This window comes from Nerophis ophidion, linkage group LG01, assembly GCF_033978795.1.
Source record: "Nerophis ophidion isolate RoL-2023_Sa linkage group LG01, RoL_Noph_v1.0, whole genome shotgun sequence".
NCBI lineage: Eukaryota > Metazoa > Chordata > Actinopteri > Syngnathiformes > Syngnathidae > Nerophis > Nerophis ophidion.
This window is the reverse complement of record NC_084611.1, coordinates 79,826,314-79,849,107: the sequence shown is the minus strand read 5'-3', so window position 1 is coordinate 79,849,107 and position 22,794 is coordinate 79,826,314. Positions and strand designations below refer to the sequence as shown.

The following is a 22,794-nucleotide window of genomic DNA, read 5'->3' as shown; positions in this document are numbered from 1 at the left end:
GCTCCCAACAACCTCCTGCCCCCCCATTTATTTTCAAATGTATTAGCATGTGGAAAAAGTTAATGTTGATTTTTACCTCAGAAGGCTGCAAATAGAAAAGAGGCATTTAATTTTTTTTTATTAAAATTGTATTTAATATGCCTTAAATGTTTTTTTTTGTTTGTTTTGTGAAAGTTGATTTTGCACTATTAAGTTATAAAAGCGTTGCTTGTTCCATATTCAGTGTCAAAGCAAATCAGTGTAGCAAACTGAGCAATAATTATTGATATTTTATTATTATTATTATTTGAAACTGGATTTTGCATGTCACTATAAAGTTATGTAAGCCTTGCTTGTTCAATATTCAATGCAAAAGTTGTCTGGGTCCCTTTTAAAAGGTTAATTTGTTGAACCTTGGCCCGCGGCTTTGTTCAGTTTAAAATTTTGGCCCACTCTGTATTTGAGTTCGACACCACTGCTCTAAGGGGAGTTTACAAAAACTCAATTCTGGATGCTGGCTAATCTCTTGATTTAGTTATTAAATTTTAAACTCATCGTGCTTCGAAGTTTACATTTTCAATCTATTGCAGATGTTTACTGTCTTTTTGATCATATTCTTCGTCATTTTTTTCGGTGTAAATTACGGTATTTCCTTGAATTGCCGCCGGGGCGCTAATTAATTTAAAGGCCTACTGAAACCCACTACTACTGATAAGTCTGATAGTTTATATATCACTGATGAAATATTAACATTGCAACACATGCCAATACGGCCTTTTTAGTTTACTAAATTGCAATTTTAAATTTCCCTGGAGTTTTGTCTTGAAAACGTTGTGTAATAATGACGTGTACGCAAGACGTCACAGGTTTTTAGGAAGTATGAGCGCTACGCACACACACAACTAAAAGTCGTCTGCTTTAACGGCATAATTACACAGTATTTTGGAGAACTGTGTTGCTGAATCTTTTGCAATTTGTTCAATTAATATTGGAGAAGTCACAGTAGCAAGATGGAGTTGGGAAGCTTTAGCCTTTAGCCACACAAACACACGGTGATTCCTTGCTTAAAATTCCTGGAGGTGAAACTTTCCTATGGATCAGTGCGCGGTCAAGCGAACATGAAACACGATGGAATGTCAACCAGCAGGTTTCGGTGAGAAAATTGTGGTTAAAAAGTCGCTTCTTACCGGAGAAAAGCTGAGCTTGCCCCGTCCATAGCTGCCGTCGACTCCCCTGAGACACTGCGCGTCAAGACACCCATGGACGTACACCTCCGACTATCAGGTACTATTTAACTCACTAAAACACCTGGCAAAGCAATAGAAAGACAAGGGATTTCCCAGAATTATCCTACTAAATTTGTCTAAAAACATCGGAATCCGTCCCAATGCAATTGCGTTTTTTTGTTTGTTTGTTTTTTCTTTCTAGTCCGTTGCTATCAATATTCTCTAACACGAATCTTTCATCCTCGCTCAAATTATAGGGGAAATTATCGTTTTCTCGGTCCGAATATAACTTTTTGTTGGAGGCTCCCATTAAAATCAATGTGAATATGTGAGGAGCCCCCACACTGCGACTTCCGGTAGAGGCAGGGCTTTTGTCTTAGCACCGAAAGTTGCGAACTTTATCGTGGATCTTCTCTACTAAATCCTTTTAGCAAAAATATGGCAATATCGCGAAATGATCAAGTATGACACATAGAATGGACCTGCTATCCCAGTTCAAATAAGAAAATCTAATTTCAGTAGGCCTTTAAAACCTCTTCTTACTCTTGCGCTTACCAAAGCCATGCGCTAAAAGTAAGCATGCGCTAATTATTTTAAAACCTCTTCTCACTCCGGCACTTACCAAAGGTATGCAGTAAAAGTTTGAGTGTGATGTAAGCTTGTACCTTAAATCCTACTGATGAGCTCTTAATCTTCTTCCCTTTATGCGATTTCAAATTACCGGTATTGAAATCAGCCTCCTCCATTTTGAAAATGATGACAAGGGAAGTGTCACTCGTGTCAGCATGGAGAAAGCTCAAATTTGAGGGCTGTTGTTGCAGCGCCCCCTCCCCCCCCAAAAAACATCCAGACACAGTCTCCCAAAATCTCACGCATACACACTCTCTCTCCCACACACACACACACACACGCACACGCACACGCACACACACACGCACAGACACACACACACTCTCTGACCATACACCTCTCTCCCATCGCTCTGTGCTGAGGGCATCACTCTCTTTCCTCCTGGTACTTCTTCAGTACTTCTTTTTTAAAGAGTGTTTTAAATTGAATCATGTTAGAACACGTTTTTAACTCGTCCCACAAAGTTGTTCCACAGAGTGACTCCACGCACTGAAATGCACATTGATTTTAAGGTGCATTTCAGTGCTTGTAGTCAAATACTAAATAAATTTAATACAAATTTAATTGTGAATTTACTAATAATATTGATTAATCAATATAATTTACTTTTATTTCACTATATTTAATTGGTACTTTTTTTATTACTATCCTATCTTATCCACCCTGATTGGCCTAGATCAGGGGTCAGGAACCTTTTTGGCTGAGAGAGCCATGAAAGCCAAATATTTGAAAATGTATTTCCGTGAGAGCCGTATCATATATTTTAACACTGAATACAACTAAATGCGTGCATTTTTTAAGTAAAACCAACATTTTTAGAGTATAATAAGTCTCTAATTATTTTTTAATAACATTGTTATTTCTTGAATAGGTGCGGTAGAAAACGGAAGGATGGATTAAAATGCATAAGAATGTTTTATATTTTGTACCTTATTTTTAACATCGTGATTACCAGCGGAATTATTCATTACTTATCGTGTTAACCAATGTCAGCTAAAATGTATCTGAGAGCCAGATGCAGTCATCAAAAGAGCCACATCTGGCTCTAGAACCATAGGTTCCCTACCCCTGGCCTAGAGAAATCACATGGTTCTACTGCCTTATTGGCTCCAAAATGACTCTGTGAACTGAAGTCACTGAACTCGTGGACTTGCAGTTACTAGTTTGTACAGCTGAGTCATATTTCTATACTTTATACGTGGAAGTTTTACAGAGTCTGTTCAGTCTATAAGTGAAAGATGAAGACGCGTTATGCTTGAATGCATGAAAGGACCGCAGTTTCTTTAGCGACACTACTGAAGCAAACACTGATAAGTCCTGGAATGTTTGTCTTATAGCTAATAGCTCACCAGTCTGTAGAATACTCAACAGTTTGGTACACTGTAGCTCAAAGTACACTGAATACAAAGACAACTACAGGTCACTATCTATATTGACAAATTATTTTTGTAAGATTGTGGTCAGGTTATCCCTTTTTGGAGCAAATTGAGAGAAATGTTCATCGTGGTATCACGTAATCGCTGTATCGTACAAAGATACTATTGTTACGATTATTCACACTTCCACCTCGACTTAAAAGTTGTGGGTTTTTATCTGCCTAATGTTTTCAGCTCCAGCCATTAAATCCCATTACTGGGGGACTCGGTATCCGTTGGATACACAATCGGAGTGTCAGGAAGGAAAAGTGGAACCTTTTGTTCAGACAGAAAAAAAAAAACTTAGCTGCATTCCCAGTTTTTGCAGGTGGAAGGAAAGGGAGCGTCCCCCAGTAGAGAATGAAGGGAAACGCTGCATGCTTGTCAGCGATCTTAATTAGAGGTCACCATTTGTTTTGGCCGACATATTTCTGGTCAATGCTGCCAAGGGCTGAAACTTGAAAGTTTACCAGACATATGGTTTCCTGAAGGTTCCACTAGGGGGCAGAAATGGTCAAGCTAGGAGAGAAGTTGACTAAGTTGGAGTCTGGTGTTTTCTTTCTACATGTAAATACCTGACTATTAAACCTGAAAATTAAATCTGTGATCAGAAGCTAGTATATCTAAAAAAAAAAAAAATAGTAACAATGAACCGGTTGTTAATTATTCCCACGATTTATCAAGAAATTTGAGTAAAATGATCCATCTCTTGTTTAACATGCATTTTTCAAAACAATAAAGTCCATTAGTTTTTAATGATACCAATAATATAATTTTTCTTAAACATCATTACCAGTTAAGAGTCAAACTTGTATGTTTTTAAAAACACTGAAGGCATTTCCATGAAGCACTTCCATAAAGAGTCTACTGACGGATTAAATTTGAACTACACGCTACTTTACACTAGAAATGGCAACAGCGTAGAATGCCTGTGCATGTACTAGAGCTTGACCAATATGGTTGTTCAGGATCGATACCGATAACTAGTAGTCGAGGAGGCTTATAAGCTATATTTTGAGTTGATAGTCATTTGCAGTAAAATTTTGCTAAAGACGAATGGTATACATCAGTTAACAGCTGGACATAGCTTTTTTTAACAATCTTTTTTAGGAAACGTCAGACCGGTAGCGACATAATGTGGTTAATTTAACACCAAACAACATCAGGGGACTTCACAAACACCATTATCATGCGTGTTTAATAGCAGCATCAACATTTGCATTTACACAATATGGGAAATCTCCTGAAAATTGGTAAAAAATATGGGACTTTTTTTAAGAGCGCTGGCTCCTACTTCTAATTTACTCTTTTATTTTTTATTTTCTAATACTAAATACTGGTATCATGTGTAGATATTGTATCTGCTGATGTATTTTTGTCGTAGTTCCAAACATTTTCTCAAAATGTTAACAATCGTCCCGGCCAATAATCGGTCAAACCTAAGCATGTACGAGCCAGTCTGCCCCACAACAAGAAGGTAGCAAAAAAGAAGGAACTTATTGAGTACGATGGCAGACCCGCACAGAGCAATTTGGATAAATTTATACTATAAATGGATAATTCTGTGACATCGCCGGCTCGTTTGGCGGAAGTATGAAGGAAGGCATGATTATTTTTGGTTTGATTTTAAATTTTTGAGACTTATGGAGATCCCAAATACACAACAGCAGGTACCAATAGGTAACGAAAGTCGCTTTTGCACTATAGGGCCCCTTTAACCTACAAAGTGGCCTTGGGGTTAGAGTGTCCGCCCTGAGATCGGTAGGTCGTGAGTTCAAACCCTGGCCGAGTCATACCAAAGGCTATAAAAATGGGACCCATTACCTCCCTGCTTGGCACTCAGCATCAAGGGTTGGAATTGGGGGTTAAATCACCAGAAATGCTTCCCGGGCGCGGCCACCGCTGCTGCTCACTGTTCCCCTCACCTCCCTGGGGGTGATCAAGGGTGATGGGTCAAATGCAGAGAATAATTTCACCACATCTAGTGTGTGTGTGACAATCATACAGGTACTTTAACTTTTTAACTTTAACCACGGGGCCACTGTGTTGCATATAGGATTGTACTTTTAGACTTAAATAGTAAAAAAAAAAAAAAAATAAATCTTGCACAACAAACAGTTTAAATTTTTTGACAGGCCGTATTCCCACGTCACTTTTTCTTCTATCTTTGGTAGCTGTCACTTTAAGGGGGAGGGAGGTGGGGGCAGCGTCTAGAAGGTAACAGCTATGAGCTCATCGGCTTGCGTCGTCATGGCAACAAAGGCTGTTGCAGCACTACTGAGGAATAAAATGGCTGGCGTAGTGGCGTTGGTTCCTCCTACACACCCCTGCCCATCCCCCCCCCCCCCCCCCCCCCCCCCCCCCCCCACACACACCCAACCTGCCTCCTTTTCTTTCTCTTCCTTAGTATCAGTGAAGTGGAGCAGATTGGTTGTGACAACGCGAGCCCACCACCATCCTCTCCCTCAATGACCCCCACCACCACCGCCACTATCGTCCTATTCTCACGCTCCGTGCCGCATGTGTGTGTGTGTCTGCTTTATTTTGTCTCTACTACCATTGCAAGCATGGAAAAAGCTCAAATTTGAGGGCTGTTGTTGCAGCGCCCCCCCTCCCCTTGAAACATCCAGACACAGTCACCCAAAATCTCACGCATTTACACACACACACAGACACACACACACACACACACACACACACACACACACACACACACACACACACACACACACGCGCACACCCTTCCTGGAGGTGCTGGGAGCAGCTGCAGCATTAGCGCCGGGGAAGAGGAGCTTCGCCGTTGACTGGAGTTTGCCTCCTCCCCGCCCTCCACCCCAGCCCCTACACACACACGCACGCACGCACACACACACGCGCACACACACCCTCCTCTTCCTACTCCGTTAATGAATGGATGCTACGGCTACCGGAGCGCCGTCCGTCGGATCGCCGCCGAGGCTGGATGTCTATTCTTGAAATTATTTCTTTATTTCTATGCTCTCCATTTTCTTCCTCCTCCTCCTCTGCCTCCCCGCCCTCCTCTCCTGGCGTGCCGTTTGTCGGGAAAAAGGACGACGGGGTCTCGCGCTCGACGGGATAAAGATGGAGGTGAACGTGGCGTCGCCGCCGCTTGGCTTTCCCCGCCCGTTAGGGTGAATGGAGCGGGTTATTTTTTTTGGGGGGGGGGTTTGTTTTTTTCCCTTCAAGAGGGCTCTTTTGTGTTTCTTGATCCTGTGAGGACGGGACGAGCTCTCCTGTGGTGATTTGAGCCATTGTGGAAGACTGGGCCTCCTCTGGCTTTTCATCATCCCGCCTCCCCTCGCCCTGCTGGGCTTTAAAGGAAAAGGAACAAGCGGATCCCCAAAAGCACCACTTTACGTCTCCTTTTTTTTTTTTTTTTTTGCTTCCAATGCCCCATTTCCCTCATCTCTACCCTTAGCTCCCCCCTCCCACCACCACCCCACACACCTCAAGACCCCCCGCCTCCCCCCCATCAGAGCGGCTACGTAATGTGCCTCCCTACGCATGCAAATGGGGATGCTACAAATGGTGGCTGGGTCCGATGAAAGGGTGATGCCTCGCGCAGTCGCCCGCGCCGCCAACCCAACGCCCAGGAGAGTACAGCAGCCTATGACAAACAGCCGCCACGCCGCCGCCGTCGTTTGCAGCCCCGCTCGTAAATGAGACGCGCGTGCGAGGGTGCACGCCGCTTCCTGCCATGTCTGGTGTGTGATCGCTCTAGCGGGACGTTCTTACGGATGCGGGGGAGGCACTGAGCCTCAGGTTGGTCGACCTCCCCCTGCACCCCCCCTTTCCCACCCTCCTTCCTCCCCACAAACACCCTCCTCTTCTTCACACCCCCCTTAAAAAAAAAGGGGGGGGTCACGATGAAGAAGAACCGCAGCGGCAATCTGCGGCGGGCCTGGCCCACCTCAGAGCTGGGCGAACGCCCGCTGGAGCGCAATCTCTCGCGGAGTGAGAAAGACGTCCGTGTGCAGAAGCAGCACCTTCCCCCCCCCTCCTCCTCCTCACTTCTCGCCATCCCCGCCAGGTTTTCGGGCACCAGGTGAGTGGGACACTCGCCCGACACTGGAAAGGAGGGGAAAACGTGTCGCATCTTCAACGTACGGCATCAATGAATCGTAGTATTGGCCATAATACGCACCCAACATGATTTCAATAGCATCACCCTGAATAGATGATTCATGCACACATTCAAACTGTAGCCTTCTTTTTTAAAAATGTAAATTTTTACCCTTCCTTTTTTGCACTGTTTACCAAGTGAGCCCCGTAAAGCGTACACGTGAGGCCGGAGGGGGCTGTGCTACTCAGCAGGGATAACGTCATCGCGTTGCTCCACTGACCCTCCAGCCCGGTTGTCGAGGTTGGGCTGGTGGTGTTGGGGTTGGGTGAGGGCAACCACAAACGTTTGTTTTGTTTGGCTGCTAATTGAAATCCTCTCTATTGTTGTACCGATGTAGCAATGGTGATGTCACACATGCTAACAGCCGAGCAAGCTCAGAGCAACAAAGGCGACACGGCGTTAGCAAGTGTGATACAGATAGTCTCCCCTTTGTGCAGTTCTCGTGCACGTTTGAGGCTGCCGCAGCATCTTTGCTAACCTACGACGGCAACCAGAAGCTCTGAGGGAGTAAGGTAGAGATGGAGTGTAAGGGATGGGGGGGGGGGTGGAGCTGCCGTTTGACCATTACATCATAGCTTCACACGCTGCGCCTGCTGTTCACTCGCCATCCGACCCTAACCGCTGCCAACGCCGCTGTCCCCGTTGTGTCCCGCAGGTGACGTGTCTCCCATCAGCATGTCGCCCATCAGTCAGTCCCAGTTCATCCCGCTGGGGGAGATCCTGTGCCTCGCCATCTCTGCCATGAACGCCGCACACAAGCCCGTAAACCAGGAGGCGCTGGTGGAGCACCTCACTGCCAGCTTCCCAGGTATTGACCAGCGCCCGCCGGCCTTCCGTACGTCCCAGGAGGCCGGTGGTCGTCTAGTTTCTTTGGGCTTCTAACTGATTGTCTACGTAAGAAATAACGACAGCAAATGTTGTCCATTCCTCTGGTCAAACTGTTTTTGTAGTACGAGCATCTCAAAGGGTGAAAGGTATGTTTTTGAATGCGGTTGACACAGTACATGGTGTATGGATAACACGGGGTTATCGTTAATTTTCAAACTGTAGCGCGTTAGACGACTGCATAACAAACGTGAGAAAAACAAGTCCTTTATTTAGCTTTAACGAAACCTGCGGCAAGACCAGTCCATTGGAAATAACAAATGGGACTACAGTCATTCAGATTTCCACAAATCTTTGGTCTATTTCACACAATGATCCTTTTTTTTCAAGCAACAATAACGCAGAAAGTAAAACTATTTTAGAGTAGTCTGTGTACAGCTTGTATAGTTGTATAAATTTACTCGCCACAAGGGTTGTATGGTATACCGGTACTAGTAGAGAATCGTGGTACTAATTAATCAAAAACGGTTTTATACTCTGTTTGAAAAGTACCGGTTTCCGCTATTTTCTTTTCAACATGCATGACAGTGTGCCATCGTCACGTCATGACATTGCTGGTTTTACGAGCAGAGGAGCATGTTCGTCAACGCACAATCACAGAGTACTTACAAGCAGACACGGCGTGTAAACAGAAAAGGGAGAACGGACGCATTTTGGCCTACAAACTAAAGATAAAGATGAAGTTATAACACTGAAACGGTCTCATGAAGAGGTGCTTTAAAAGAAGACTAGCTACTTCTAAACCACTAATCCTCGGCTCCCTGGCGACAAATAAAGTAGATTTCTTACAAGTATCATCCCTGCAGGACGAGGAATAGCTAAACAAGCTTCACTACACACCGTAGGAGGATACAATAGCTAACAAAAGATAGCACTCCTGAATGTAAACAAATGCCATGGGTGGATCTACACCTAGCATCCACTGTAATAAATAGCATATCTCGTCGATACTATTATGATTACATCGATTTTTTTATTGTCACAAAATCTTTTTTCATTTTAAAAAAATGTATGTTATATTTATAAACTCAGGAAATATGTCTCTGGAAACATTAGGACTTTGAATATGCCAATGAATGATCCTGTAACTACTGGGTATCAGAATAATAAGTGGTTATTACATTTTAACAGAAGTGTAGATAGAACATGTTGATACGAAAAATAACCAGATATTAACAGTAAATGAACAAGTGCATTAATAAACAATTTTTACAGCTTGTCCTTTATAATTTTGACAAAATAATAGAATGATAAATGACACAATATGTTACTGCATACACTAGCAGACAAATGCAATCAATCAATGAATCAATCAATGTTTATTTATATAGCCCTAAATCACAAATGTCTCAAAGGACTGCACAAACTACTACGACTATGACATCCTCGGAAGAACCCACATAAGGGCAAGGACAACTCACCCAGTGGGACGTCGGTGACAATGATGACTATGAGAACCTTGGAGAGGACCAGATTTCTTGCCGGGACATATAATACAATACAATCGTCAAGATAGGATGGAGCTAGACCGTGTAGTATTTTATACGTAAGTAGTAAAACCTTGAAGTCACATCTTAAGTGCACAGGAAGCCAGTGCAGGTGAGCCAGTACAGGCGTAATCTGATCAAACTTTATTGTTCTTGTCAAAAGTCTAGCAGCCGCATTTTATACCAACTGTAATCGTTTAATGCTAGACATGGGGAGACCCGAAAATAATACGTTACAGTAATCGAGACGAGACGTAACAAACGCATGGATAATGATCTCAGCGTCTTTAGTGGACAAAATGGAGCGAATTTTAGCGATATTACGGAGATGAAAGAAGGCCGTTTTAGTAACGCTTTTAATGTGTGACTCAAAGGAGAGAGTTGGGTCAAAGATAATACCCAGATTCTTTACCGTGTCGCCTTGTTTAATTGTTTGGTTGTCAAATGTTAGAGTTGTATTATTAAATAGAGTTCGGTGTCTAGCAGGACCGATAATCAGCATTTCCGTTTTTTTGGCGTTGAGTTGCAAAAAGTTAGCGGACATCCATTGTTTAATTTCATTAAGACACGCCTCCAGCTGACTACAATCCGGCGTGTTGGTCAGCTTTAGGGGCATGTAGAGTTGGGTGTCATCAGCATAACAGTGAAAGCTAACACCGTATTTACGTATGATGTCACCCAGCGGCAGCATGTAGATGCTGAAGAGTACAGGGCCAAGGACCGAACCCTGGGGAACTCCACACGTTACCTTAACATAGTCCGAGGTCACACTGGTATGGGAGACGCACTGCACCCTGTCAGTAAGATAAGAGTTCAACCAAGACAGGGCTAAGTCTGGCATACCAATTCGTGTTTTGGTACACTGTATTAAAATATTATGATCGACGGTATCGAAAGCAGTGCTAAGATCGAGGAGCAGCAATATAGATGATGCATCAGAATCCATCGTTAGCAATAGATCATGAGTCATTTTTGCGAGGGCTGTCTCCGTAGAGTGATTTGCCCTGAAACCGGATTGAAAGGTTTCACATAGATTGTTAGACGCTAAGTGTTCATTTAGCTGCTCTGCAACAATTTTTTCGAGGATTTTCGAAATAAAGGGAAGGTGAGACACCGGTCGGTAGTTTACCATGAGGTCAGGATCAAGGTTAGGTCTTTTAAGGAGAGGATGAATAACGGCTTTTTTGAATGCTAGGGGAACAGTGCCCAAGGAAAGTGATATGTTTATAATAGTTAGCACTGATGGACCTAATAATACAAAGAACTCCTTGATAAGTTTCCCAGGAAGTGGCTCAAGTAAACATGTTGTTTGTTTTATTCCATTTACACGTTGTAATTATTCTTCTAATGTTATTTCATCAAAACAAGAGAAACTATTTTGGATATTTGCAGTATCCGCCGTAGATACAGTCGTATCTGTGTTACTATAACCCAGTTGTAGTTGGGACGCATTGTCTTTAATCTCCCTTCTAATAAGTTAAATTTTCTTATTAAAGAAATTCATAAAGTCATCTGCCAAGTGGGTGGAGCTACTGGAAGGAGTCCCTTGTTGGGTTAGCAATGCTACTGTACTAAACAAAAATTTTGGATCGTTTTTATTAAGGCGGATGAGATTCGAGTAATATTTAGCTTTAGTTAAGGTAAGCATGCGTTTATAAGTTATTAAACTATCACTCCATGCTTGATGGTGCACCTCAAGTTTTGTCGTGCCCCTTTTGCGTTCCAGCTTTCTACATAATAATTTCTGAGCTCTAGTTTCTTCTGTAAACCAAGGCGTAGACCTTTTTTGAGCCTTTTTTAACTTCAGTGGTGCTATACTATCAATGGTTTCGTGCAGGGCGTCGTTAAAGTTGTTAGTGAGGTTATCAATAGAGCCCACATACTTTGGGAATGGTGCCATTACCGAGGGCAGTAGGCCAGCAAGAGTCGTCGTTGTGGCAGCATTAATGTTGCGGCTGCTATAGCAGTTATTATTATTATTATTAGCTTGCCGAACATGAGTCTGAACTTCAAATTTTATTAGGTAATGATCGGACATTACATTAGTATACGGGAGTATCATAACTTTGGAAACGGTGATACCTCTGACAAGCACTAGGTCTATCGTATTACCGCTGCGATGCGTCGGTTTATTTATTATTTGTTTAAGGCCACAGCTATCAATTATAGTCTGGAGCGCCACGCACGGTGGGTCCGATGAGGTATTCATGTGGATATTAAAGTTCCCCATTATAATTATATTATCGGCGTGCGTCACTAGATCAGCAACAAACTCTGAGAATTCACCGATAAAGTCCGAATAGGGCCCTGGGGGGCGGTAGATAACAGCCAGGCATAGGGGCAGCGGTGTGACAGACCTCATAGAAAGCACCCCAAACGATTTATATTTATTATTTAAGTTAGGACTAAGGTTAAAGTTTTCGTTGTATATTAGTGCAACCCCCCCACCCCTTTTAAGGGGACGGGCAATATGCGCATTCGTATAGTTAGGAGGAGATGCCTCATTTAGCGCAAAAAAGTGGTCTGGATTAAGCCAGGTTTTGCTGAGACCGATGACGTTAAGATTGTTGTCTCTAATGACCTCATTAACTAATAACGTTTTGGGAGACAATGATCTTATGTTTAGAAAGCCCGTATTATAGGTAGTGGGCTGTTTTAAGGAGTTTTTGATAAAATTATCCGTAGTAGCAATATTGATAATGTTGCGTTTATTATGCGCAGTGCACTTAAAATAATTACGACCATATCTAGGAATTGATTTGAGGGGAATTTTCAGATTGTCTACTTGGTGCTGCGATAAACTGAACGCATCATAATTTGCCGCCTCAGTAGAACGCATGTCTAACTCTGACATAGTCATAGCAGAAAAAACATTATGTGAGTTGTGTATTAAATCGAAGAAAATTGCTATGTGTACAGGGATTATCCAGCCTGGCCCTGGCTAGTTCTAATTTAACTGACTCCTCACCCAGACTAGCAGGCTCTGTAATTAGAAGCCTTTGTTTGTTTACTTACTACTAAAAGACAAGTTGTCTTGTATGTTCACTATTTAATTTAAGGGCAAGGTTGTTATTTGATTGCAATAAGAAACATATGTTAAATATACTGTAAGATTTTTTGTTAAAATAAATCCAATAATGCCATTTTTTGTGGTGCTCTTTACTTAACAAAGTATCAACAATACATTTTGGTACCAGTACCAAAATATTGGTATCAGGACAACCCTTCTAGGCAATGAAAACAAAATTGTCTCAATACCTGGTAGCACAAGTGAGGAGAAATGTATTGTCTCCCCTACAGTCAAGCATACTGGTGGTAGTTGCACGGTGCTGCATGAGTGCTGCCAGGACTGTGGAGCTTTGGTTAATCGAAAGAAAACATGAATCACAACATGACCTTGTGAAGCAGAAAAATAGTCACTTGTCAGTTTTTCAACATGATAGGGAGCCCGAACACTACTAAGGTGACAAGTGTCTTACTGAAGTAGGTGCACACACCTGAACATTATTGTACAATAATGAAAACATGTGGGGCGCCCATAGGGGAAGGAAGAAAGGCAGGAAAGAAGAATCCATGTTTGACACCAATGGTGATTACACTAAATATTCACACCAACCACACAATTTGGACATGCTTACTATGAGGTCTACTCACTTGTGTTACCAGTTACAGTAGAGTTGCGCAATGTAGACCTATATGATATAAATAGTATAAATCTGTCTGACAATAGAGATTTTAATACTGTGGTCATATCGTGATAATGCATGGTGTTGACATTCTACAAACCCCATTTCCATATAAGTTCGGAAATTATGTTAGATGTAAATATAAACGGACTACAAGGATTGGCAAATCATTTTCAACCCATATTCAGTTGAATATGCTACAAAGACAACATATTTGATGTTCAAACTGATAAACTTTTTTTTTTTGCAAATCATTAACTTTTGAATTTGATGCAAACAACACGTGACAAAGAAGTTGGGAAAGGTGGGAATAAATACTGATAAAGTTGAGGAATGCTCATCAAACACTAATTTGGAACATCCCACAGGTGTGCAGGCTAATTGGGAACAGGTGGTTGCCATGATTGGGTATAAAAACAGTCTTTCACAAGAAAGGATGGGGCGAGGTACACCCCTTTGTCCACAACTGCATGAGCAAATAGTCAAACAGTTTAAGAACAACGTTTCTCAAAGTGTAATTGCAAGAAATTTAGGGATTTCAACATTTATGGTCCATAAATTCATCAAAAGGTTCAGAGAATCTGGAGAAATCACTCCACGTAAGCGGCATGGCCGGAAACCAACATTGAATGACCGTGACCTCCGATCCCTCAGACGGCACTGTATCAAAAACCGACATCAATCTCTAAGGATATCACCACATGGGCTCAGGATCACTTCAGAAAGTTAAAGTTGAAGTACCAATGATTGTCACACACATACTAGATGTGGCGAAATTATTCTCTGCATTTGACCCATCATCCTTGATCACCCCCTGGGAGGTGAGGGGAGCAGTGGGCAGCAGCGGTGCCGCCCCCTGGAATCATTTTTGGTGATTTAACCCCCAATTCCAACCATTGATGCTGAGTGCCAAGTAGGTAGGTAACGGGTCCCATTTTTACAGCCTTTGGTATGACTCGGCCGGGGTTTGAACTCACGACCAACCGATCTCAGGGTAGAAAACCACTGTCACTAAATACAGTTTGTCGCTACATCTGTAAGTGCAAGTTAAAGCTCTACTATGCAAAGCGAAAGCCATTTATCAACGACATCCAGAAACGGCGCCGGCTTCTGTGGGCCCAAGATCATCTAAGATGGACTGATCCAAAGTAGAAAAGTGTTCTGTGGTCTGACGAGTCCACATTTCAAATTGTTTTTGGAAATATTCGACATTGTGTCATCCGGACCAAAGGGGAAGCCAACCATCCAGACTGTTATTGACGCAAAGTTCAAAAGCCAGCATCTGTGATGGTATGGGGCTGCATTACTGCCGAAGGCATGGGTAACTTACACATCTGTGAAGGCACCATTAATGCTGAAAGGTACATACAGGTTTTGGAACAACATATGCTGCCATCTAAGCGCCGTCTTTTTCATGGATGTCCCTAATCTAATCTGCTTATTTCAGCAAGGCAATGCCAAGCCACATTCAGCACGTGTTACAACAGCATGGCTTTGTTAAATAAACGATTGCGGGTACTTTCCTGGCCCGCCTGCAGTTTAGACCTGTCTCCCATCGAAAATGTATGGCGCATTATAAAGCGTAAAATACGACAGCGAAGACCCTGGACTGTTGAACGACTGAAGCTCTACATAAAACAAGAATGGGAAAGAATTACACTTTCAAAGCTTCAATAATTAATTTCCTCAGTTCCCAAACGTTTATTGAGTGTTGTTATAAAAATAAGGTGATGTAACACAGTAGTGAACATGCCCTTTCCCAACTACTTTCCATATGAGTTGGGAAATTGTGTTGGATGTAAATATAAACGGAATACAATGATTTGCAAGTCCTTTTCAACCCATATTCAATTGAATGCACTACAAAAACAAGATATTTGATGTTCAAACTCATAAACTTTATTATTTTTGAAAATAATAAATAACTTAGAATTTCATGGCTGCAACACGTGCCAAAGTAGTTGGAAAAGGACATGTTCACCACTGTGTTACATCACCTTTTCTTTTAACAACACTCAACAAACGTTTGGGAACTGAGGAAACTAATTATTGAAGCTTTGAAAGTGGAATTCTTTCCCATTCTTGTTTTATGTAGAGCTTCAGTCGTTCAACAGTCCGGGGTCTCCGCTGTCATATTTTACACTTCATAATGCGCCACATATATTCGATGGGAGTCAGATCTGGACTGCAGGCTAAGTACCAAAATGGATAAATGGATGATAAAGCAGAGGATTGGGAGAATGTCATGTGGTCAGATGAAACAAAAATAGAACTTTTTGGTATAAACTCAACTTGTCGTGTTTGGAGGGAGAAGAATACTGAGTTGCATCCCAAGAACACCATAACTACTGTGAAGCATGGGGGTGGAAATATCATGCTTTGGGGCTGTTTTTCTGCTAAGGGGGACAGGACGATTGATCCGTGTTAAGGAAAGAATGAACGGGTGCCATGTATTGTGAGATTTTGAGCCAAAACCTCCTTCCATCAGTGAGAGCTTTGAATGGTTGACCAAATACTTATTTTCCACCATAATTTACAAATAAATTATTTAAAATTCCAGCAATGTGAATTCCTGGATTTTTTTTCACATTCTGTCTCTCACAGTTGAAGTGTACCTATGATAAAAATTACAGACCTCTGTCAGCATTTTAAGTGGGAGAACTTGCACAATCGGTGCCTGACTAAATACTTTTTTGCCCCACTGTATATATATATATATATATATATATATATATATATATATATATACACACTATCACAAGGAGCTGCAATATTGATTGTGTTATATATTTTAACCCATATCTATACTGCCAGGCAATTAGACAAAATTGGCTGTGTTGACAATTTTTTTTTTGATGCTTGTGTTTACTTATCAGTCAATGGGTATCAATAGTAAAATGCTTTGAAATGTATCTCAATTTGTATGTTCTCCCCAAAGGCGTGCCTACACCCAGCTTGGAGGTCCTGCGACACACCTTGAACATGCTGGTGCGAGAGAGGAAGATATACCCCACCCCAGAGGGCTACTTCATCGTCACTCCCCAAACCTACTTCATCACACCGTCCCTCATCCGGAGCAACAACAAGTGGTATCATCTCGACGATCGGCTGCAGGAGCGGCCGACGCATCCGCAACAGCCGTCTCAGCCTTGCGCTTCGCCTAAGTCTGGTAATGTAACGCCATCCACACCCAGTTGCTTGACAGAGAGGCCTTCGCGCAAGAATCATAATGACTCCTATAATTCCCGACGCGAGGATCCAGCCAGGCTTCATGGAGCTGCTCTCCAAAGTAAGCCACCAAAGGAACAGAAGGCGGATTCCCAGCCGAACAAAACCACCAACGGCGGGGAAGCTCCGACGTCCGCCAAGGAGCAGCACCGAGGAGAACCGCCGTCTTACCCCCACCCACCCCCTCTTACATCCCCTCCTGTCAAGCAACCCCCGCCTCAAGAGCCGGCAGAGAAGAGCAAAATCGTCACGTCGTTCCCTTATAAAACCGACACACTGACCAAAAAGAAAGAGGGAAGCTCTGGCGGAGGAAGCAGCGAGAAACAATCCAAACGCTTTGGGCTCAGGCTTTTCCGTCTGAGCTTCAAGAAGGATAAAATGAGGCAGTTGGCCACCTTCTCGGCCCAGTTTCCCCCAGAAGAGTGGCCGCTTCGCGACGAGGACATGCCCACCACAGCTATACCCCGGGACATCGAGATGGAGATCATCCGAAGGATCAACCCCGACCTGACGGTGGAGAACGTGGCGAGGCACACGGCCGTGATGAAGAGGCTGGAGGAAGAGCGTACGCAGAAACACAAGGCGGGGTCGTCAGCCCAGCACAGCGCTCGCAGTCGGAGAGGGAGGGGCCACAGGAGGGTGCCACATGGTAAGTCCCGCTCTCACAGCAAACCTCGGACTTCAAGGGGGGAGGCATCGGAGGGATCGAACTGGGATCTTTTGTTCATGGAAAGGGATTTCCGCTTCTTTAGCCACTCGCTAGTGCGCTCACCTCGGGAGGCCATGTACACCTTAGAGCGCAGGCGCAGTGGGGGCGCCACCTATCTCGTCCACAGCAACCCCAACATCACCGAGTCATACTGCCCCGTCACGCCCGAGTGGGACGTGTCCGGGGAGCTTGCCAAGAGAAGGACAGAGATGCCCTTCCCTGAGCCGTCTCGGGGCACGTGCCAGTCCCGAGTGCAGAGGAGTCATAGTCACAATCAGGACAGGAAGTCGCGACATGACCGGTCAGATCAAGCTAAAGAGCGATCGCGCTCCATGGACAACGCCCTCAAAGGTCCTTCGCTTGGGCCGCCAGAGGACTTTGAGGCCAGCTTGGAGGAGCGCAGTCACTACTACACGGACAATGGCACACTGCGGGCCACACAGAAGTCTAGCCACTACTCAAGGATCATGTTCTCTGCTGCTAAGTTCCACTCGGATTTTAATGTGCCTGATTTGGGGAAAGGGAGTGTGGATGAGTCGAGGCTTCGGAGTACGATGGAGAGGAACAAAAGCAGAGACAGCTTGCCGACGTACAACGAGCTCATGGGACTTTCTCCTAAGCCCTCCACAGACGAGTACTTCCAGTGCAATACATCAAATGAAACAATCCTAACTGCCCCTTCGCCTCAGGCTAAATCAGAGTATGACACATTAACCTCATCAGGGGGACTCCGAAAGGGCTCTCCGGCCGACCGCCAAACGCCTCACCTCACCTCTCCTCACAAGGTGGAGTACAAAGAGGACTTGTCGGCGGGGAAGGGGCAGAGCAGCTCGGTCCGACTGACACCGAGCCAGACGCCGGAGCCGGCGCAAAACGCCCGCTTGACGCCGCACCAACACAACGTGGACCCCGGAGGGGGCGGGTCCAGCCAGTCAATGAAGAGGAAAGAGATCTTCAGCAAGGACACTTTGTTCAAACCTCCACACAATGCCTTGTCCGCAGGCTATGTGGACAGCAGCTACAGCAAGTCTGGCACATTGCGGAAAGCCTCGCACGCCAAATCAACAGAGGCCCTTGACAATCCTGAGCCCCAGCAGCCTTCCAATTCAGCCGCTTCCTCAGCGTCGCCTGCGCTCCTGCAGGGCTGCTTAGAGCCAACTGTCCCCTCCGCCTCCTTTGACTACTATAACGTCTCGGACGACGAGGATGACGAGGAAGCGGAAGAGGACTCGCACAAAGAGTTGGCCAAGGCGGAGGACAACAAGGACCACAGGGAAGCGGGTGGTAACAGCGGGGGCGGTGGTGGCTGCAATAGCGGAAGTGGTGTCGTCGGTGGCGGGGAGGGAACCATAAAGTGGCTGCTGGAGCGAGAGAAGGACCACGACCTACAGCGCAAACTGGAGACCAATCTGACCTTACTTAGCCCCAAGGAGACCGACAACAGCAGCAGCCAGAAGTCGGCACACTCGGCCCGCTTGGACAGCATGGACAGTAGCAGCGTCACGGTGGACAGTGGATTCAACTCCCCGAGGTACGTGCAGCCATTTTACACCCACAACTACTGTAGGTCTGCATGAACATAACATGTATCGGTAATTTTGTTGACTTAAACTATATGTCAATCGAAATTGACTTTTTTGAAAGTGTTTTCAGTTGAAGCTTGTCTCCTTTGTATGATGTCACAGTGCGAACCCTTATGTCCAAGTTGTATTACCTTTGCCAGAGCAGAAAACGGTAAACGTATGAGGCATTGTTTGGTAGCCATTTAGTGGTTGGTTTGGTTGGGTTGCTGCTTAGCAGGATTACATCAAGGAAGAATTGATTGGTGAAAATCAGGAAGAAAAATTGCGATCAACCAGGTGGTGTCCTGCTATCCAAGTCTATGGATGTTCTCATTCATTTAGGTGCTTGTATTCTCAGAGCATTCAATTGATCGCATCGAGACAAGTTGAGACTACATCTGACTAGGGCTGGATACCAATTCCGGTACTTTTTTGGGACCGACCGAATGCCGCCGGTTCTACCGGGCACTGATTCCAGTAAAACCAACAGTACGGTGTTTGGTACCTGGGTAGCGCGTAACGTCACGCCCGGTTGCCGACTCGGGCGGCTTTTCGCACTTTGGCACTTAGCGATCATTCCAGCAGCACTGAGAGAAATGTTGCAATTTTCAATGCCAACAAAGACATTGACTCAAAAACCTTCCAACATAATGAATCTGCAAGGCTCCACTTTCCAAAAAAGTGCTAATTTGATACTAATATACAATGGCTTTGCCATTGACATGCTTCTGATTAGCATGAGCGTTTTTCCATGGCGATTTCAACACCTCCGAATGTTTTAATGAAAACTACAACTTAGATACACGGTACCATCAAACAGCTGGTGCGTATTAAGTACAACACCATGAATTAATTTACATGGACAAGTTGAAAAACTTATTCGGGGGTTACCATTTCGTGGTCAATTGTACAGAATATGTACTGTATTGTGCAATCTACTAATAAAAGTTTCAATCAATCAATCGAACACTTAAAGTCTTAACACTTTTTAGGACGCAACAAAAAACAACACCATAAACTATACACAACTGACATCCTGGACTTGCAACTTGATGTCATATTTGCAAATGAGACTCAGAAACGTGAAAGTAAAACAAGATATAATAACTGGACAGCTTATTTTTAAATATGGCCTTATCAAATGAGAGTTTATCATCAAAAAAACATTTAATATTTATTAACACACAAAAGTACCGAAATTTGGTACCGATTCCCAGGTAGTTTTAGTTCAGTTCATTTATTCAAATAGCACAATTCAAAGTGCTGTATATGTTGCGATCCGCTGCTCGTATCTAGACATATTAGTTATTTTTCCTTTCTGGTATGACTCTCCGTCAAGTGACTGTTTATTTCCTGTTTAGCCTGTCACCATGGTAACTCATCAGTCCACCTGCCAATCCCGGTCCACACACACCTGTTTTGTCTAATCACCCTCCTATTTAAGACAGCCTCTTTGTTCTTTTCTTCCTGGGTTCATAAATTGCTCTCATGCAACAAGTGACGACTGCTACTTTTTCTACTTTTATTCTCGCTAGCTCTCACGCTATGCCACTTGATTATTCCAGTTTTCATACTGATGATTTGTTTTCTTGTTTGTGCTTTCATGCCAAGTTTAGTTTTCTGTTTGTATTTCCTAGTTTTCATACTAGCGTTTTTGGTTTGCCTTTTTATTAGCTCCAGCATTTCTGTTCAGAGCTCTCTTTTTGTTAAATAAATATTTTAAGATCCTACCTTTTGTTGTGTTCACGTCATCGCATCCACGGAGGGACAAACCCGGCATTACCATGCCCACCAGTCCTCACAGTATAGACATAATAAACAATTTGAAACAAAAAAAAGGACACGCAGTGTCACATTTACATCGTAACACAGAAGAATGAATAAAATACAACAGTAAAATATATCTTAAAAGACGTTCAGAATATATATCACCTAAAATACCAAAATGTAATAAATAAATGAAAAATGTATAAAACGACCAAGATATTCTGCCAAACTGGATTTGAACGCCAGGAAGTAAAAGTATATTTTCTAACCTAGATTTAAATTGGCTCAGAAACTGGGGCGATCTAATAGATAGTGTAAGGTTGTTCCACAGTCTGGGCCCTGCCACTGAGAAGGCTCTAGCTCTTCTGGTTTTGAGTCAGTTTTTTGGACAGCCAGGAGGAGCTGGTCTGGGTCCTGCTGGGAGAATAAGACTGCAGAAGCTCAATAAGATAGGGCGGGGCTACTTGGTGTAAGCATTTGTAAGCAATAAGTACAATTTTAAAATTAACTCAAAAAGTAACTGGGAGCCAATGAAGGGGGACCAGTACAGGGGTAATTGGCTCACATCAGTTGGTTTTGGTTACAAGACGAGCAGCAGAATTCTGCAAGCGTTGCAGCCGCTGGAGAGAGCCCTGATCTATTCCTACATACAAGAAATTACAGTAATTGAGGCGTGACGTCACAAATGCATGGATAGCTCTTTCAAAGTCAGCATGTGGAAGATACGTTTTTATTTTTGCAGGGAGTCGTAGCTGGATTTAATGACAGAGCTAATTTGTTTGTCCAGCTTAAGCAAGCTGTCAAAAATAACTCCAAGGCTCCTTGCTGATATGTGGAAATAGGAGGACAGAGAACCAATAACATAGTTATGTCCTTGTAGTGGGTTTGTTTGAGCAAATACTACAATTTGTTTTATTTGTGTTTAAGTATAAGAAGTTGGCTCACAACCATTCGTGTACATCATGCAAACAGTTCTGCAGAGTAGTCATGGCAACCTGGTTATTGCTTACTGTTACAGACAGAAATATTTGAATTTCATCTGCGAAACAATGAAAAGAAACCTTTTAATTTTTAAAAACAGCACCCAGGGGAAGCATGTATTAAGAAAAGAGGACAAGTGCCAAAATTTAACTTTGGGGTACACCGTACTTAAGGGCAGACTCAGAGGAGGAGTATTGGCCTAGGTTTATAGAAAAACTCCTGTTAGTCATTTTAGAGCTGTACCTTCAATACGCACACAATACTCAAGGCAAGCTAAAAGAATACTGTGGTCTACCATGTCAAAAGTAGCAGTCAAATCTAAAGTCAAATCGGTACCATATCGGTTCAAATGGCTTGTAAATATGCATTTTCATGAAAGGAATAAAAATAAATGATGATGATGAATGTGCCCCTCTTTCTCGAGGGGCACCAAAAAAACGTCTATTTTTTCAACTGTTGTCTGTAATGGCCGCTGCGATATTCAGTTGTAATACACTTTTCCACCACCGGTGGCAGTAATGACAATATCAGAAAATCTGCGATGATCATTTTATCATTTGTTGTTATATTCCTACTGTCAGCATAAGCTGGTCACAAACCTGATCGATCCTGGAACGGCGTTGGCACATTTGGTGAGGAGAAAAAGTCAGTAGAAAGGTATTTTTCAAGTGAATACATGGATTTCTTGTTCAAGCCTGTGGGAAACTACCCTGATTTTGACATTATTTCCGACAGTAACGTGTTCAGTAACTTCTGTTCGGCCATCTCTGTGCGGAGTGTGCATATTATACATGTTTGGCTCATTGGAGACTTTAAATCGTCCATTGGTATCACTGTGGTGGACTTCATGACCACCGTCCAACAGAAAACATCAAAACTTGACTGACGTTTGTTAGAGAGAATGTGAAACACTTTTGGAAGTTGGTTCTTTGGTCTTATGAAATTTAACTTGAGCTGTTTGGGAAACTTGGTGCTGCTTTTGTTTGGCAAAAGAAGGGCAAGTACCGTATTTTTCGGACTAGAAGTCGCAATTTTTTTTCATAGTTTGGCCGGGGGTGCGACATATACTCCGGAGCGACTTATGTGTGAAATTAT

The 22,794-nt window shown here is 43.3% G+C and overlaps 1 protein-coding gene across 1 annotated transcript in view; it reads left to right on the top strand.

Annotated features, from left to right (window-relative positions):
* The window catches only part of stox2a (storkhead box 2a), a 49,299-nt gene that overhangs the window by 2,284 nt on the left and 24,221 nt on the right, over nt 1–22,794 (top strand). Inside the window, exons 2-3 of the mRNA XM_061912777.1 lie at nt 8,050–8,202; nt 16,391–18,920. Coding sequence (XP_061768761.1) covers nt 8,050–8,202; nt 16,391–18,920 — 2,683 coding nt within the window. The remainder of the gene's footprint in view (nt 1–8,049; nt 8,203–16,390; nt 18,921–22,794) is intronic.